The 20,179-nt window shown below is 42.8% G+C and overlaps 1 protein-coding gene across 2 annotated transcripts in view; it reads right to left on the bottom strand.

Moving 5' to 3' along the window:
• tmtc3 (transmembrane O-mannosyltransferase targeting cadherins 3) overlaps positions 1–20,179 on the bottom strand; it is a 57,270-nt gene that overhangs the window by 10,560 nt on the left and 26,531 nt on the right. For both annotated transcript variants that reach the window (XM_078219626.1, XM_078219625.1), the window contains exons 6-11: positions 17,975–18,147; positions 11,696–11,948; positions 8,687–8,835; positions 3,914–4,034; positions 1,452–1,563; positions 484–587 (exon numbers count right to left, since the gene is read on the bottom strand). In XM_078219626.1, coding sequence (XP_078075752.1) covers positions 484–587; positions 1,452–1,563; positions 3,914–4,034; positions 8,687–8,835; positions 11,696–11,948; positions 17,975–18,147 — 912 coding nt within the window. The remainder of the gene's footprint in view (positions 1–483; positions 588–1,451; positions 1,564–3,913; positions 4,035–8,686; positions 8,836–11,695; positions 11,949–17,974; positions 18,148–20,179) is intronic.

The following is a 20,179-nucleotide window of genomic DNA, read 5'->3' as shown; positions in this document are numbered from 1 at the left end:
TCTGTGGGAACAATTAGAGTTGGAAGACTGAGGTAGATTTGTGATGGTTGAGGTGAGGACAGCAAGGGATAAGGAGCAAAGGCAGAAAAATGGAGTTGAGATACAAGTCAACCATGGTGTAATTCAATGAAAGATCAGTTCTGAGGGGGCTGGCTGACCCACTCTGGATCCTAAGGTTGTAATACAAATAATTTGGGAGGTCTGTTAAGCCCTGATAATTGTCAAGCAGAAATAATTAACTATTGCTCAATTGTATGAAAATAAAATGCAGCAAAAATTAACTTCTGATGTCCCTCACATTTCAGAATTGGGTTCTGAAAATACAAGACCCTGCAGTATCAGCTTGGAGTGACAAGGAAGAATGGCTGCTTTTATTCCTCGAGATAGTGAGTGTCTATATAAAATGACCCGCCATTATGTGACTCATCTAAGACAACCACATTTGACTGAAGACCTCCTTCAGTTGGTAAAAGCGCAATGTACCTGTGGCATAAGTGATTTTGCCAGCATGTAGGCATCTTCTGCTTCTTTGGTTTTGTTCAGGTTTTTATAGGTTCTTCCAACATTCATATGGGCCCCAATATCATCTTTGCAATATGAACAGGAAACAATAAAACACAACATTGTGTTAGCAAAACTAAGCTAATGTTCTACTGTCTTTACACTTATTCAACCTGAAATTCATCAAAAGCATGACTTGTATGTCTCACATACAGGCTTCTCACTTCAAGCGACCCTCATACACCTTGGCCTTTCGAGCAATTCTGAGTATTGAAGCAATATTGCCATTCTCATGGCACTAGCCTGAAATCTGAGCAATACTATGAGTGGCGGCCTGACACATTCCAGCTCCCAAAATAATAGATCAGGAAACAGAAAAACAACCAGGCTTAAATATAGGAATGTGCACTGAAGGAACGCCCTTGGCTCAAATGATTATTTGTGAACTTGGACCCCGTTTCAGATCTTTTATTAATACAGGATGGTAAAGAAAAAAGTCACATGATTGCCAATTAGGTTTCAGGCAGTTTATTTGCTAACATTTTAGATTTTGCCTTAACTTTTCACTTGCTTCTACTATATGTATTTATTAATATTTATTTGAATATCTATTAATGTATCAGAGATCAGATTTGTGCTAATACACAAATTTTATTCTTTGCAGTCTGGTTTCTTTTTGTCCTACAACCCGTGTATGGCCTCTATACGAGAACTGGGTTAGATTTTGCAATGCGTGTGCTGTAGCGAAACAATCGCATTGATACTCACACATGTTTGCGCTGTGCAAGTGTACTCTTATTGGGCCGTGTGTTCAATCAGCACAGCCAACATCAACTTAAGTTGTACAAGATCCAAGCTCCCATTTCCTATCTCAAGTCAACAATCACCAGAAGGGATACACCCATGCTAAGCTGCACAAGTACTTTTCAACTTAATTGAGATTGTGTTACCTGGTTGAACCCTTGTGGCTTGAATGAAGTACTTCAAAGCTTTCCCATAGTCATGCTCATTTTCCAAAGCATGTCCCACGTTGTTCCAAAGTTTGGCATTGTTTTTATTGACCTTTAATTTTTAAAATTGCATAATCATTAGAGCAAAACTTCCAGCAGATGCCATATCCCTGTACATCTACTTTAAAAGCTGACCACTAAACCATATTTATTACTAATATCTCCTTTAATATCTGAACCTTTATAAAACCGTGGCTGGGCCAGAACAAAAATATTAAGTCTAGTTCTGGTCACTGCACTTTAGGAAGTCTGTGAGGGTTCTAGAAACAGTGCAAGGGAAATTTACCAGAATGATTCCGGGGATGAGGGCATCTTAGGTTGCAAGGTTTGGTTGGAGAAGCAAGTCCTCGGAGCAAAAAGAGTTTTAGAGGAGATTTGATAGAGGTGTACAAAATCATGATAGGTTTAGCTAAGGTAGATAAATGAAAACTGTTCCCATTAGTTGATGGTGCAAAACTAGTCGGGACACAGATTTAAGATTTTGGGCAAGAGATGCAGGCAAGCGATGAAGAAGAGCTTTTTTACTCAGAGTGGTAATGATTTGAATCTTTCTCTCTACGAAGGTGATGGGAGCAGAGACAATCAATAATTTCAAAAGGAGATTGGGTGGGCACTTAAGGGAAATCAATTTACAAGACTGGGGATGGTGCAGAGTAATGGGGTTTACTGGACTCCTCTGCAGAGAATTGGCATGAACTCAATGAGCCGAATGGCCTCCTTCTGTGCTGTAGTGCCTCCAAGGTTGACTACTTTCGTCAAAATTTCTCATATATATGTGGTCAATACTGAACAGCCAAAACACACAAACGAGACCAAAGATTAACATTTAGCAACTGGATATAAAGTTTAAAGTTTATTTATTAGTGTCACAAGTAGGCTTACATTAACACTGCAATTAAGTTACTGTGAAAATCCCCATGTCAATAGGTTCAATATCCTGGACGGCATGGTAGCACAGTGGTTAGCACTACTGCTTCACAGCGCCAGGGACCTAGGTTCGATTCCTGGTTTGGGTTGCTGTCTGTGTGGAGGTTGCACGTTCTCCCCATGTCTGCGTGGGTTTCCACCGGGTGCTCTGGTTTCCTCCCACATTCTGAAAGACGTGCTGCATTGACCCGAATAGGCACACTGGACTGTGGCGACTAGGGAAATTTCACAGTAACTTCATTGCAGTGTTAATATAAGCCTTACTTGTGACTAATAAATAAACTTTAAACTTCAGTCGCCACACTCTGGCACCTGTTCGGGTACACTGAGGGAGAATTTAGCATGGCCAATGCACCTAACCAGCATGTCCTTTGGACTATGGGAGGAAACCGGAGCACCCGGAGGAAGCCTACGCAGGCACGGGAAGAACGTGCAGACTCCGCACAGACAGTGATCCAAGCTGAGAGTCGAACCCGGGTCCCTGGCGTTGTAAGGCAGCAGTGCTAACCACTGTGCCACCCAGGATATTGCACCTCTGAAGGTTACAATCAATTTCTGTTATCAAAATTCATAGAATCATAGAATGATACAGTGTAGAAAGAGGTTATTCATCCCATCACGCATGTGCTGGCTCTTTGCTGCAGCTATCCAATTAGTCACACTCTCTTCCACTTTCCCCTTAATCTCAAGGATGTTTACCCTTTGAGCGATCATCCTATTATCCTTTGAATGGTACAAGTGAACCTTTCGGCAGTGCATACCAAATCACAATAACTCATAATAGTAATACTCATGTCACCTTAGATTTAAAGTGATTGGCAGAAGAGCCTATGTTCTCTTCTGCCAATGGAAACAGTTTATCTTTACTTACTCTTATCAAAACAATTCATGATTTTGAACACCCCTATTCCCAGATTCCCAATTAACCTTCTCTGCTCTAATGAGAACAGTCCCACCTTCTCCAATCCTCCACACATGTCCCTCATCCCGTACCATTCTAGTAAATCTCCTCTGTACTCTCTCCCAGATTTGATATCCTTCCTAAAACGCATTTGCAAAATTCAATACAATACTCCAGCTGATGGCTAGGCAGGATCTTGTATAAAGATTTAACATAACGTCTTTGCTTTTGAATTCTAAGCTAAGGATCCCATACATTCTTTTTAAAATCTTCTCATCTTGACTTGCCACCATTTGCATGCACACAAAATCAAGACTAAAATAGTTTTTCCGGCGTCACCCTTTAACAGAAATTGACTGCATCTTTGTTTATATTTGTCATGTTTTGCCGCGGTGGCATAACAACAAAGATCCTCTTTGAAAGGAGAGGACTTTAAGAATCAAATGAAGGACATTCCAACAGCTTTGAAAAACAAATACACAACACAACTGAAAAATGTGCACAATCTTTTTCACAGTGGCTTACTTCCCAAGAACAACTCTTCATTCCCATTCCAAATCAAATCTAATCATACCTTTAGGCCAGACATGAATAGTGTGTACTCTGACTCCCAATCCCAATTTCGGTAAATTGTTTTGCTGGTATGAGTAACAAGTAGAATCGTCAAACCAACCCACGACAGCTTTTTTAGGTTCCTAAAAAAAAAAAGGTATTAAGAAAATAGGTCAATGAATTGACAAAATACATACTGTAGCGTTTAGAAGCAGCATAGGTCAGGGTGAAGAGTTCTCAGCAGAATCAGTTGTTACAGCAAAAATAAACTTAATGCTGACCACAGACTGCTTACGCCAACATCGAGTCAGTCAACAAGACATCTTTCAGGTACGATGCTGGACCAAGATTGCATCTGCCTTCTCAGGTGGACATAAAAGATCCCATCGCACAATTCTAAAGTGCAGCAGGGTTCTCCTTGGGAGTCCTAGCCAATACATGTCCTTCAACAGTCATCATTAAAAAAAAACCTACCTGACCATAGTCTCATTGGTGTTTGTGGGAGTTTGAAATGTGCAAACTGGTAGCCATGTTCCAGACATTAAGACAGTGATTACATTGCAAACGCATCATTGGTTGTAAAAGGTTTTGGGACATCCTGAAGTCGTGAAAGGTGGAAATACAAGTTCTGTCCCTTTTACTGCCACTTCTAAAAGTCTTGTGCAGAATGTTGGCCAGAGCAATGCAGCATTTTTCAAATAGTGTTGTGGGATTTGAACTGTCAGAACAAAAATAATGAAGAATTTAATGCCATTTCTGAGAGACAGCACCTTCCAACATTGCAGCACTCCCTCAGCATTGCACTGAATCAACTATCAATATTGTGTTGGTCTTAAGTAGGACTTGGACCAATAATCTTCTGAATCCGAGATGAGAGGGTGGCCAACTGAGCCAAAATGAGTTTCTAGCGTGCAATTAACTTCAGCTCAAAATGCTCATTTTTAAGCATGGTACTAAGTGGAAGGTGTGTTTTTGCTTTAACGTAGCAAAATTGATGCATATAGCCCAAGGGATCTTTGATTACGTTTGATCCTCATAGTTAAGACAAATAGCATCTAAGCGGAAGCTAGATTAGTACAAGAGGGAACAAATAGAACGATATGCTGATGGGGTTAGAAGAAGTCAGGTGGAAGGAGGCTCTTGTGAAGCATAATCACCAACACGGACTAGTTTGCACAAATGGCCTTACCGGCATTGTAAGTAATTCTGCAATCCAACATTCAAAAGTAAAATTTATAATCCAAACAAATAAAGTAACTGGGGTACATAATGGAGGGTTCTATGATGGAACATTATCAGTCCAAAGGCGGAGCAGGACAAAGAGAAGGTTCATCACCTTTTCAGGCAATCCAAATATGGCCCAAACACTTGTTGGGTCCCCAAAAGAATTTGAGACACTGGCTCAAGTATTTATCACCAAGGTAATGAACAAGGCAAAACTGGAATCAGTGGGAACCTGATTGGTCAAAGTAGTAAGTTTTAGGAAGTGTATTAAAGGAGAGACAAGTAGAGAGACAGAGATGTTTCAGAAGAGAAATCTTTGAGTTTAGCAGCCCAGGAAGCTGAAACATTTAGGTTAAAACTTGGCTTCTAATTTGAATGCGATAGGCAGGGGTGTCACGCTAAAAGGGTCTTAACCCCATATGATGTCGAGCCTTCCAAAAAGAAGGCAAATCACTCTCTGCAGAAGAAAAGCTGCTGTTTGCTTTGAACAAAACAGCTGACAGATTATGACTGGCATTGGGTTGGACTCTCATGGTTAAACTGAAAACCAGTGGATTCTGTACAAGTAATTATATACCTATAAACAAGTATCACTCGAGTCCAGAAACCATAAGACCATATGATACAGGAACAGAATTAGGCCATTCGGCCCATGTGCTCCGCCATTCAATCCTGCCTTCTCCCCGTAACCCTTGACCCCTTATTGATCAAGAACCTATCTATCTCTGTGTTAAAGACACTCACTGACCTGGCCTCCATAACCCTCTTTGGCAATGAGTTCCATAGATTCACCACTCTCTGGCTGAAGAAAGTCCTCCTCCTCTCAGTTTTAAAGGGGCGTCCCTTCACTCTGAGATTTTGCCCTTGAGTTCTAGTCTCTCCCATTAGTGGAAACATCCTCTCCACGTCCAATTTATCCAGGCCTCTCAGTATTCTGTAAGTTTCAATTAGATCCCCCGCCCCCCCAACCACATCCTTCTAAACTCCATCGAGTATAGACCCAGATTCCTCAACCAACAAAGAACAAAACAGCACAGGAACAGGCCCTTCGGCCCTCCAAGCCCGCGCCGCTCTTCATATGACAAACCCTTCATTCAAACGTAGTTGTACAGTATGAGATTTAGATCAGACAGTTTGTCATGTTGGCTGTATAGGATAACAGACCAATCTGCAACCTAATCAGAACAACAGCTGTGCTGTTACAGTGCAACTGAATATTTTCACATGCAAGCTATTTTGGAACGAGGTCCTGCTGGAAATTAGTCTCAAAAAGAGGTAAAATTGAAGTCAGAAAAACATTTATTTTATACAAGCTACAATGACTGCCCACTGTTACGAAAAGCACATGTTAGTTATCTCAGAGGGCTAAAAATATTTTTGCGCACACACACACACGCTTTACACTGCTGTATAAACCTTCCAGCTCATGGGAACAATTCTCCCACCCCACTGTGCTGCTTTTGTAGCGCAGTGAGCCGGGAGACTCGAGTGGAGGCCGTTTCATGGGCTTCCCGGCTTCAGCAAGTCTCCAGAGTGCCGGATTTTTGGCGCCGTCACTCCGTGCCAGAAATCGACGTGGAACTGAATAAATTATGGAAATTCTAATCTCCATACAATTTAAATCCCATTAGCAGGCCCGGGACTGAAATCTCCAGGTCCGCTTGCATCTCCCTGCCTGCCTGGAGTGGTTCACTCCAGCGGGGTTTAGTACAGCTCCCCACTTGCAGGGAACTGGTGATCCGACCCTGTTGGAGTGAAGGGGGGGGGGGGGGGGGGCGGTAAAGGAGTGCCCCTGGACATTGGCACCTTGGCAGTGCCAGCCTCGGGCCCCCTGGCACTGCCTAAGGGGCAAAGTGCCAATGTCTTGGGGCACTTTGACATTACCCACCAAGCGTCAGGCAGTAGTGAGGAGGCAGGACCTAATGGGGGCGGGGCGATCGGTAGAGGTGGGTGGTCCTGCTGCCACTCTGCATTTGGGCCTAGTGACTGAGGGAGGCCAGCGATCGGAGCTAGCCGGAGTGGGTGGAGGGGGATTTCAGCCAGCTGGGAGGGGGTTGGGGCTGCCGGGGGCGAGGAAGGGAAATAATCAGGTATGTAGCAGGGTCTAAAACACATGGGGACAATTCTCTGAAAATATGATGCTGAGTGCAAGAATCCAGGTTGGATTGCAAGAAGTTCCGCTCCCTGTCTATATCTTTTCCAGTAATTTTTGCCTTTTGAATACAAGCAGCACAGAATCATGATTGAAAACCCATGTGGTTGTCGTGACAAAGTCCATTCTACTTTAGTAGGAGGAGGCTGAGTGAGTGGGCAACATTCGGTTCAATCTTTGGCTGGAAAGCTATTTGATTTGATCTTTTCAATGCTGAAAATGACACACTAATCAGGCAAGCCTGCACTCCGATTCGGTCTGTATTTATATCACACTGAATGCTTGTCTTTGGGTCAGCACAGTTCATTGTCAGTTGGAAAAAAACAATTTTTGGCAAATTTCATGGTGAGGATGTGATCCCAAGTACTGAAGGATTCTCGTGTGTATGTTATAGGTACAGCAAGTAATTAGGAAAGCCAGTAGAATGTTACCGTTTATTTGTGAGCGGAATTAGTGACAGAAGTAGGGAGGTTATGCTTCAGTCATACAGGTAATTGGTGAGACTGCATCTGGAATATTATGTTTAATATTTTCTATTTTATTTTTATTTTATTTAAGGGTCTTTTTATTTAAGGGAAGATATAATTGCGTTAGAATCAGTTCAGAGGGGGTTTACTGGACTAATACCAGCAATGGGCAGGGTTGTCTTCTGAGGGAATGTTGGAGAGGTTAGGTTTTATTGTTGCGAAGTTGGTGTTTGTAAAATTGTCTGTTAAAAAGGTAGTGTTTTTTCTGTACTTAAAAAGAGATGCGGTGCATGTGCAGTACACAGACTGAAACATTCTATCGCGAGGCCAGGCTGTAGCCTTGCCAAGATAACAGGCTGTTTTTGAATTTTGCCCAATCAGTTTAAACTAGGCACTTAGCTAACAGCAGCCTATTAGATTTGAATTTGATGTTTTGGTAACCCGAGAACCAATTTTATTATGGGGATGTCGGTATGTCATCAGGGGTATAAGAGACAGCTCTCAGCTCGAGAGAGACAGCCAGTGACTGCTCTCTGCCGGCAACTGCCTCTGCTAAGCTCATTTAACCTCCCCTTTATAACAGTATCCACTAGAGTTTAGAAGTCCAAGAGATGACTTGATTGAAAATTTTAGGATCTTGAGGAATATTGACAGGATGGACGTGGAGCAGATGTTTCTTCTTGTCAGAGAATCTAGACCGAGGGGTCACTATTATTTCTAAAAGGGGTGACTCACCTGAGACAGAGATGAAGATTTTTTTTCTCTCAAAGGGTCGAGAGTCTTTGGAACTCACTTTTCAATTTTATTCCTACAGATACGAACCCTGGTGCTTTGTTGGAACTAAAAGTAGCATGCTCAATCTTACTTTCATTGTGTTACTAATGATCAGTTCAGGATATTCTGCTCATTGCAAATGAAGTTTTGTAAAGTTTCAATACTATTATAACAATACCGTGTTTCTGTTATCTTCTTCCATCCATGTGCAACAAGCAAACAAAACCCCATGCTGGGTACGTAAAGCACACGCTCTGCTACCACAAAGCCAACAGGGAAGAACAAGTTTGATGCCGGGATGAATGGCAACACCATGAAAGAAAGTGCCTGTAAAGAGAGAGCAATGTTGAACCACATGTAGAATTAGAAGTCAAACAACAAACATCATTTATGACACCAGTAATGAGCAAAATGTATTTTAGAGTGAGGGAATGCAAGTCATGCCATGGTTGGAGGCTGATAGTTTGCTTTTGAAAGTGGAGAGAGCAATGGAAATGTGAAAAGGCTTCGCTGACTCCAAAACACTTGGGAGACTCGAGGGGACTGGCCAAACTAACAAGAACCAGCGTGCATATGTCACTGTTAAATGTTAAAATGACAAGAACTCTAAAAATACTACTGATCAAACTTTCTCGTGTTAATTCCACTGCCCATTTTTCAGCACCGGTTATTCCTGCTGCTTGAAGCTTTGAACAGTGCAAAACTGAGTCACTTCTTTGACAATACACAGCTGTGGAACTCAACCACTATTTTCTTTCAATTTGTTGATTTGTTCTCAGGAAGTAGGTAATGCTAATTATTCTTAGTTGCTCTGGTTGTTTAACAAACAGGGGCTTAGTGAAGCATTTTAGAGACAGCCGGATGGTGTGTCACACATCGGCCAGACCAAACTGAACTGGGTGGTGCTAACAGAATAAGGCAGGACTTCCAACCACCTCAGTGCTTGACCTGATCCAAATTGATCCAAGCAAAAAACTGATTACAGCAAAACAACTTGCATTTATTTATTGATCCAGTTTCCCCTTAAATGCATCAGTGCCATTTGCCTCTTTAATCAACGTGGTAGCAAGTTCCAGAATCTATCCTTTTCGATTTATTAGTGATTATCTTAGATTTACGATCCCTAGTTTGGTTCCCCCTAAACATGGAAAGATCTTGCATTGCACTTTTAACATTGAAGGCCATGAATTTGAAAACTTAAAATGCAGCCACTGCAACAGCGTCCAGTCCACATTCCTGCACATTCATAGAACTATAGAGTCCTTGGAATCCCTACAGTGCAGAAAGAGGCCATTTGGCCCATCGAGTCTGTACCGACTCTCAGAAAGAACATCTTACCTGATATTAAAGAAAGACCTTGCATTTATAAAGTTCCTTTCATGTTCTCAGGCACGCTTCAGGGTATCTTCCAGGTATTCAAAATCATGAGGGGCCCGGAAAGAGTGGGCAGAGAGAAACTGTTCTTATGTATGGAGGAAGATTCAGATCAATAGGGAATTAGATAAGCCCATGAAGGGGAAAAAGAATTGTGGGATCACAGGGAAGGAATGGGAAAATGTAACTACTGAATTGTTTTGCAGAGTCAAGATGGATGCATTAGGTTGAATAGTCTGCTTCTGTGCTTTAACCATTTGATGATTCTCTTACCGCTACCACCCTCCTCCAATCTCTCCCACAAGCCCCAGTGGCCTACATTCTTGCATCTTCATCCCTCCAACAGGTCTGGTGCTCGTTTTAAAACATCCCCAGGCTACCCAGCAGCCCCATTTCCACAGTCTCTTCTGGGGGAGTGTAGTAGATGCTGATTCGCTGGATTCCTTCAAGAATTGGGCCTGTTTCTGGCTGGGCAGAGATTTCCTTGTACAAGAGGCAAGTAGTGCATAGCATTAATCAGGGCTTGGGCAGTTCTCCTGAACTAATTTTGATTATACAAGAAGATATGAGGGGGATTTTGCAGATTTTTCTCCCCAAATAGCCTGTCTCTCCCAGCAGATCACATGGTTTCAGGCGGGTGGGGTATGGGGTAGAAAGAGTGCATACATTGTGATACAAAAGTTGACAATTCCTTGGGGCAGACTGGACGGAGTTAAAAGTCTTATTTTGTTGGTCAATTTTCAGGTGTTCCTTCTTTTGTCTCACGAGAGGGAGGGAGGGAAGGCTTTTAAACTGTTGGCTGCAAGTGGCTGTTGAACGTAACAGGTAATTTGCGGATTAACTAAAACTTCAGGGAGACAATCACAAAGTATATTCTTAAGTATTATGCAAGTGTTTATGTAAGCTCATTAGTGAGAAATCCATTTCCCAGGAGACTTCTATGGAGCAATTAGTAAACACTTTGTGACGACTTCAGTAGAAAAACAACCAATGCATTATTAATATATTGCATTTGTCAACCCCTCTACCCATCTAAAGAATGGTTAAGTAATTCAAATGTTCAGACAATGTATATTTTATAAAACATACAATAATTGGAAGATAGCAGCATACCCAAATCTGTACAATGAAATTAATTTTGCAGCAGTATCCATAGAAACATACAGCATAGGAGCAGCCATTCAGCCCATTGAATCTGCTTCCACCGCCCTTGGAGCCAACACACTCCAGATCATAATTTGCTGCAGCAAAAATTCTCCTCTTTCTCTCTGATTCTGTTTTTTTTAAGTTTATTAGTGTCACAAGCGGGCTTACATTCACACTGCAATGACGTTACTGTGAAAATCCCCGAGTCGCCATACTCTGGCGCCTGTTCGGGTACACTGAGGGAGAATTTAGCACGGCCAATGCACCTAACCAGCACGTCTTTCAGACTGTGAGAGGAAAGCGGAGCACCCGGAAGAAACCCATGCAGACACAGGGAGAACGTGCAGACTCCGCACTGACAGTGACCCAAGCCGGGAATCGAACCCGGGTCCCTGGCGCTGTGAGGCAGCAGCGGTAACCACAGTGACTGGCATTCCTGCTAGTGGGACGTTATTCATAGAGTCATAGAGGTTTACAGCATGGAAACAGGCCCTTCGGCCCAACTTGTCCATGCCGCCCTTTTTTTTGTAAAACCCGTAAGCTAATCCCAATTGCCCGCATTTGGCCCATATCGCTCTGTACCCATCTTGCCCATGTAACTATCTAAATGCTTTTTAAAAGACATTCATATTTATGTCATCAAATTAGTTTCTGTATCTGCTCTTACCATTATTACAACTTGGGATGATTCTCCAGGATAGCGAAGACTATAATGTATCAGCAGAGCCATTAGACAATAGAAAGTGACTGTGGCGAGGTTCCGAATATCCAAGACCGATTCCACCAGTGGGATTGTGCCCATCGTCCAGTCACAGCACAACTCCGATGGGTTCAGGAGAAGCCAACCATTCAACGGCAGGAGGTAGTTGAACGTTAGCTGCCTTACGGGGCTCGGACTGACAGCAGCTGGATTGTCAAACCTGAGATAGAAAAATTAAAATCATGAGCCAAGTCTAAAAATGAAACCTGTATCCATATAAGGAAACTTCCGTTTACATAGTACACCTTTAAATTAATAAAATATCTCAAGGCTCTTCACAGAAGCATTATCTGACTCCACACTGAGTCACTTGAGGTAATTAGGGTAGCTGACTAAAAGCTAGGTTAAACTGAGGTTTTGAAGGAGGAATGGAGAGCTCAAGAACACAGTAACAAGAGCTCACTTAGCCCTTGAGTCGGTTCTGAAATTCAATGAAATCGTGGCTCATTTGTCTCTTAATTCCTTCTATATGACTGTCTTGGTTCCATATTCTTATATACCACATCTTGCAAACATTCTCAGATTTTAAAATGAGCTAGCATTTAATACTTTTTATTGAATAAAGACACACACATCCACCAATCTTTGGGTGAAGTGTTTCCTAACTTTTCTCCGGCTCTGGTTACATCCTCTTGACCTACCCTCTCCCACTAGCAGAAACTCTCTCTTTCTCCATCCACTTTATCAATTCTTTCACAACTTTATAAACCTCAAATCACCCCTAACACTTCTATAGCCCAGTGAACACAAAGCCATCTCATTTGTTAACCTACACTGGCTTCCAGGTGTAAGCAATGCCACAATTTTAAAATTCTCATCCTTATTTTCAAATCCCACAATAGCCTCTCTTTTTCCCAACTCTGTAACCTTCCCCTGCCCTCCCAGGTATCTGCAATTATCCAATTCTAGCTTTGAAGTATCCCTGATGTGGATTGCTCCATCACTGGTGGCCATGCCTTCAGCTGTCAAGCTCCGGGATACCCTCCCCAAATCTCTTGCCTTTCTTTTCTTCTTTAAGACTCTTCTTAAAACTTACCTCTACGACCAAACCTTTGGCCAGCTGCTCTAATATTTCCTAATGTGGCTCGGTGCCAACACATGATTTATAACACAAGTACAAATTGTTTCTTCTGTAGTTGATGTAATTTCCCTTTATAATCTAACTCTGGTAACACAACTGCGGGAAGAACTGAAGAATTTAGAACCTAGATGGCTGATAAAGCAATATCGGATCTCTTTGAAGCCTTACAAGGCATTACACACTTATCATGTCCCTAAGACATGAAAGGGATCATAAACTTTTTAAATCAAATCTTGCTTAAATTGGACTCTACTAAACCAAAAGGTGGCGACTTCAGGTTACAGAACTCAAGATTGGCCACAGCTTCTGGAAATTTCCAAACAGCAGTTACAGGACAAAAATAACACGCATCAGTATGGAATCTCACACCTCTCTTTGTGGGCATGTTGCAATAAACAGAACCGGGAAGCAGCAATGGTCAGTCTCTGCAGCCTAAACTATAACGCAAGAACAGCCATTGAAATCTGTTATCCCTGCAGATGCGTTTATAGGTTAACTGGTGCGGCCAGTCTTTGACGTTATTATAGTTTCAGAAGCTGTCACTCTTTGCATGAGAAGTCGCCTGATCGCAAACAACTTGCAAGCTGCTTTGTGCAGTGCCTGGGACATTTGATTTATTATTGTCACATGTATTAGTATACAGTGAACAGTATTGTTTCTTGCACGCTATACAGACAAAGCAGAGAAGGAAACGAGAGAGTGCGGAGCGTAATGTTACAGTCATAGCTAGGGTGTAGAGAAAGATCAACTTAATGCAAGGTAGATCCGTTCAAAAGTCTGATGGCAGCAGAGAAGCTGTTCTTGAGTCGGTTGGTGCGTGACCTCAGACTTTTGTATCTTTTTCCCGATGAAAAAAGGTGGGAGAGAGAATGTCCGGGGTGCGTGGGGTCCTTAATTATGCAGGCTGCTTTGCTGAGGCAGCAGGAAGTGTAGACAGAGTCAGTGGATGGGAGGCTGGTTTGCGTGATGGATTAGGCTACATTCACAACCTTTTGTAGTTGTATATTTGGGTGTGTGTGAAGTTGTGATCATCTCCATGGGTTTGAATCTGTGAATAAACTAATTTCTGATTTAATCATAAAAAAATTAAGTCACTTTAAAAATTGTACCTCACAAACTAAGGATTTGGGAAAACAAGCCAATGCCCATTTTTAAAACAATATAAAACAATTTTGCTTAGGGACAAACAGCGAAAGGGTAAAGGAGTTCAGTTTGCTTCTCTCTCTCTCTCCTTTCAATAACACATGGAATTACCTGGAGTAATCATGAAATTCAATGACATGTTTTGTAGTGCCCAGCACCAACATTGGTCAGATGTATCAACTGCTGAACTATTAGTTGGTTGTGTTGATTGAGCAAGAATTGTTGGTTTTCCAGAAGAATTCGCTCTTCTCCTCAAATGGCACCACAGGATCTTTTGACATTTCCTTGACAGACAAGCCAGGTCTGGATTTAGCCTCTCATACAAAGAATTGCATGTCTGCTAACGCAGCATTCCTTCAGTACTGCACTGATGCATTAGCCCAGAGTGGGGCTCGAGCCTGCAACTTTCTGATTCAGAAACACAAACTCCAACTCAAACCAAACCAACACTCAAGACTGCACAAGCAATTTTTTGAAAAGGATCAAGATTGCACTGCGGACTGTTTACAATACTTAAATGTGTTGGGCATTAAAGGTTGAAAGGCACATGTTGAAAGTAATATCAATTGAATTATTATCCTTCTCAACTTTCACTTTGAGAGTTTCAGTCCTAAGACTATGAGTCAACAGCTTTGAAAAAATTTTGCACTGGCTTCTGATCAACCAGTGTTTAGCGATTGGAAAGCAACATTGCTTTGAGAGTTGTAACATTTGGAAAATCCAGAGCACCATCTACTGACCAAAGAAGATTCCGTCATTAAGTAACTGAAGGTTTGTTTAAACCACATGATCATTTCAGGCCAGGAAAAGTGGTTGGACATTTTATTTCTGAAGTAAAGTTTATTTATTAGTCACAAGTAAGGCTTACATTAACACTTCAATGAAGTTACTGTGAAAATCCACTAGTCGCCACAGTCCGGCGCCTGTTCGGGTCAATGCACCTAACCAGTACGTCTTTCAGACTGTGGGAGCAAACCGGAGCACCCGGAGGAAACCCACGCAGACTCGGGGAGAACATGCAAACTCCGCACAGACAGTGACCCAAGCCGGGAATCGAACCCGGGTCCCTGGGGCTGTGAAGCAGCAGTGCTAACCACTGTGCCACCGTGCCGCATTAATACATTTTAAATGTATTAGTGCATCTCCCATGACCGCTGCGGCTGGTAAATCAAGAGGGTTTTATCATGACCAGCCAAGTTAAGCATTACGTATAAAATACACACTACAAATTTATATCAGTGATGGAAAGATGGTGGGGCATAGGCTATACTGCACAAAAACTGGTCATTTGGCCCAACAAGACTAGGCCAGCATTTGTAGTCCACTTGTGCCTCCTCCCATGATTCCTCATACAAATCCATCATTATAACCCTCTACTTCCTTCTCCCTCATCTGCCTGTCAAACATATAAGATCCTGAGGGGACTTGACAGGGTAGGGGGGGGGTGAGATGTTTCCACTACTGGGAGAGGCGTGAACAAGGGGACGTAGCTACAAGATAAAGAGACGGTCATTTAAATTTCTCCTCGCAGAGGGTGGTGAATCTCTGGAATTCTCTGCCCCAAAGGCTGGACATTAGAAGTATTTAAAGAGAATGTAAATAAATATTTGATGGATTGAGGAATAGAGGGCTATGGGGAGATGTCACAGGAAAGGAGTTGAGGCTGACATAGATCATCTGTGATCGTACTGAATGGCGGGGCAGGCTTGAATGGCCTGGTTGCCACTCCTGCTGCCATTTCTTGTGTCTGGCTTCCCCTTAAATGCACCCATACTACTCACTTCAATCACTTCCTGTGGTAGTAAGTTCCATACTCTTATCATTTTCCTGGTAAAGAGGTATCTTCTGAATACCTTACTGGATTTCTCAGCGACCATCTAATGGCCCTCTAGTTTTACTCTTCCCCACAAGTGGAAGCGTTCACTTTGTATCCACCCTTATCAAAACATTTCACCACATTATATGGACACCACTCAGCTTTCTTTCTTCATGTTATTTATTTCCACTACGCCAGTGATTTAAATCAATTGGAAATTTGTGAAACTTGGAATAGCTGAAATACAAATGACTCCAGGCTAAACAGGCTGCCTTCCTTCAACTATGTGTTCAATTTAGCAACCTGGTCCAGAATGAATGGAACTCATCTCCGACTGACATATGAGTGGCACTTAGTGCTGGAATTTGCAACTTGCACCTATTTGCTAATAATCTGGCAACAGATCCTGTACTGCACTGTCCCATGGTGTGCTTTGAATTAGGAAGAGGAAGTGGAGGCCACTCAGTCCCTCGAGCCTGTACTACTATTTATTCAATCATGGCGGACCTGTTTCTTGATTTTCTTTTCTTGTCTTGGTTCTATCACTTTAATATCCTCACTCAACAAAATAACATCTGCAATATTTAAGCTTTCAATCGAGAGGGGCAATTTTTTTCCACACAGAGGGTGGTGAGTGTCTGGAACAAGCTGCCAGAGGCAGTAGTAGAGGCAGGTACAATTTTGTCTTTTAAAAAGCGTTTAGACAGTTACATGGGTAAGAGGGATATGGGCCAAATGCGGGCAATTGGGACTAGCTTAGGGGCTTAAAAAAAAAAAGGGCGGCATGGACAAGTTGGGCCGAAGGGCCTGTTTCCATGCTGTAAACCTCTATGACTCCTCAGTCTGATTCCTTTATTTGGGGTGGGGGAGGGGGGTTCTGAACGGCCTAGCTCCAACTTCTGGACTCCTCCATCAGAGGAAAATATATCTGTTTATCCTATAAATTCTGTTAATTTTCTTAAACACCTCTTTATATCACGCTTAATCTTCCTTTCCCAAGTGAATATTAACCCCTGGGTTTATTTCTCTTTCAAGGAGTCTCTCTTCTCTCCTCTCACCCTTGTTGGTTGCGGAAGCAGCTCTTCGAGTGTGTATGTGGCACAGTGAAGTCCACTTGCTACCAATGCCGGTTAAAAATGATGGGGTGTCCTGTCCATTAACACTCACCAATTGTTAGCAGGCAATCAGAAAGCAATTCCTTTCAATTCGATTTAGCTTTGCAATATGGTGTTAAAACACGCCTGTTTATTGATAAAGCCCATTAAAAGTTACAACTGATCCAGCTACCCTATGACAACCAATTCCTCTGAGATTTTATCACAGGCATGGATGTGGAAAAAACAGCGAGGGGCGTTTGATACGAGTTTAATAAGCATCAAGCAAGGACCTGTTGATCAAAGCTTCTACTCTGTGCCTCCAGTCACGAACAGAACATTCCCTAAATTGGTTTCAATGATAAGAAACATATAATCATTTAGGTTGGAACCAAACGTCTTCAGGAACACAATAGATTTTTAGTTTTTGGAATGTTTTACAGATGAAAACAAATTGAAGCACAGAAACAGACCATTCAGCCCGACAGGTCCATTCTGGGTTTTATGCTTCATGATGGGCGGCACAGTGGGTTAGCACTGTTATGTCACAGCGCCAGGGACCAAGGTTCGATTCCCGGCTTGGGTCACTGTCTGCGTTTGCACATTCTCCCCGTGTCTGCGTGGGTTTCCTCCGGGTGCTCCGGTTTCCTCCCACAGTCCAAAGATGTGCGGGTTAGGTGGATTGGCCATGATAAATCGCCCCTTAGTGTCAGCAGGACTAGGAAGGTAAAATGTGGGGTTACGGGAATAGGGCCTAGGTGAGATTGTGGTCGGGATGGGCCGAATGGCCTCCTTCTGCAATGTAGAATTCTATGATTCTCCTCTCCTACTGCAACTAACTCTCGCTGCATATCCTCTATTTTTTTCTTCCTTGTGTACTTATTTGGCTTCCTCTCAAATATACCTCTGCCATTCGCTTCAACTATTCTTTGTGTTAACGAGTTCCACATTTTCTCCAAGAAATTCCTCAGAAATTACTTATTGGATTTATTAGTGACCACCTCACATTTATGGCTCCAGGTTTTCAAGTTATTAGATCAAACGTATTTTACCTGGTGAAAACTGGTAGCTGGGATTGAATAACCTGAACTCGGACAATGACAAGCAGAAGAGTGCTGAGCATCAAACAAATCAGTTTCATCAGTGTCTGGAGCACCCACGATGGCACAATGCCCTTTCCTTGCACCAAGTGGCCCACCACTTCCCCCAGGACGTGCAAAGTAAACTGTAAGAAAGATAAACAATCGTTATTTCAAGAGGACTTCATTCAGCAATCACAACTCCAAACCGTTCAGAAAAAGAACATCAGAGAGTTTGTTAGGCTAAAGCTTGCTGGAAAAGTAAGGACATATCCCTTAACGCACAGAGAGGTTAATCTGCAAATTGAGGGGATTAAGAGATATAGCATGAGTTACAAATCTCCCCTCTGTGCACAAATGACACCTTGCCCTTAGCTGCCCTGTTTATCTTTTTGAACTTGTTGGATTGGCACATTGATTATTCACTTTCCTCGCTGAGGGACCCTTCCAACAACCTGGTAGCTCTTAATGGAATGTCAGTCATTCTCTGATTGTCCTCTTGTATACTGTTGTCAGCTCACCTTTCCAACAAGTCATGGCATGGAATTTATCTAAAATTCAGTAAGAAATCCATTTAATATGAGGTTTCCCTCTCCAGCAAGACTTGACTCAAAATTTCCTGATTGCTTTTACGGCTACATGCTAACGTTCAATTTAAAGGACAGCTTGTGTTATTTTAAAGTGACGTACAAAGGGTCACGTGATGCAAGTACAGGAGCAGCTGCATTATCGTGAACTCTGGCGCTACTCATCTTCTAATCCTTTTTTTCTTAATGCACAACCCATAATTATTTGATCATGATCTGTGCTATTTTGCTGGAAGATCCTGGCGAAATTTTGGTGACAGGGAGCCGAGTTAAGTCAAGAAAATTCTTGTTTGATTGAGGCTGTCCGAGAAGGCTGGGGTGGGGCCCAGTGGTGGTTTCATTGGGGAACGAGCCTACACTTTGGCGATGCCATAGGCATCGAGACGATGGCTGCCGTTGTGAGCGAAGTTGTGGACGATGGTCTTGGTTCGCTGGCACAGATTATTGGTGCTCACATTAATGCACTGAGAGATGGAGTAATAGTTATTCAGCGAAGAAAAGGCCCTTTGGCTCATCGAGTCTGCACCAACAGTAACTACCACTAAATTGGCGCTAATCCAATTTCCCGGCATTTGTCCCATATCCTTAAATGTTGTGATATTTCAGGTGCTCATCCAAATACTTTCCGAAGGTTGTAAGGTTTCTGGCCTCCTCTACCTTCCCAGGCAGCGCACTCCAGACTCTCAGTGAATTTTATTTTCTCAAGTCCCCTTTTCCATCTCCTGCCTCTCACCCTCAAACTATGCCCCACATGATTGACCCTTAACCAAGGGGAACAGCTGCTCCCTACTCACCCTGTCCATACCCCTCATAATCTTACACACCCCAATCATGTCTCCCCTCAGTATGCTCTGCTCTAAAGAAAACAATCCAAACCCATCCAGTCTCTCCTTATAGCTCAAATATTCCATCCCAGGCAACATCCTGGTGAACCTCCTCTGTACCCCCCCCCTGGTGCAATCACATCCTTCCTACAGTGAGGTGACTAGAACTGCACACAGTGCTCCAGCTGTGGCCGAATCAACGCTCTGTACAGCTCCAGCATATCCTCCTTGTTCTTGCACTCTATGTCACAACTGATGAAACCAAATGTCTCATATGCCTTAAGTACCCTATTCACCTCTCTGTCATCTTCAGGGATCGGTGAATAAATACCCCAAGATCCATCTCTTCGTCTGCGAAAGAGTACACCGCTAAACCACGTCTGGCGTCTGTTGGCTACTCCTGGTGTTCCTCTCCCTGGGATTTCCTTTCTTTATCTGGGGAGGTGAGATGCTGATACAGGCTCTGATTTGTTATATTTAATTCTCGAGGGTTTCCTTTATCCTGTCGGGTGGGGGAGAATTGTGTCTCTCCCCCAAAGATCCTGTTGATGGGGGTCTTGGCGATTTTTCTTCTACTTGTTGGTAGGGTTTCCTTGGTGGAAAATGGTTTAAGTTTTCCAGTAATGGAGGGGCCTGAATGGTGCCTCTGATATGGCTGTAGAGGAGTGAGGTCTGTTGTTTTGAGTATCCTGGCGTGGTGTAAGAATCCTTGTCTTACTGGCTCCTGTATACAACAGTGTGGGGCACTGCCATGCCACGTCTTGTGC

Source organism: Mustelus asterias, chromosome 9, assembly GCF_964213995.1.
Source record: "Mustelus asterias chromosome 9, sMusAst1.hap1.1, whole genome shotgun sequence".
NCBI lineage: Eukaryota > Metazoa > Chordata > Chondrichthyes > Carcharhiniformes > Triakidae > Mustelus > Mustelus asterias.
This window is presented reverse-complemented; position numbering and strand designations above follow the sequence as displayed.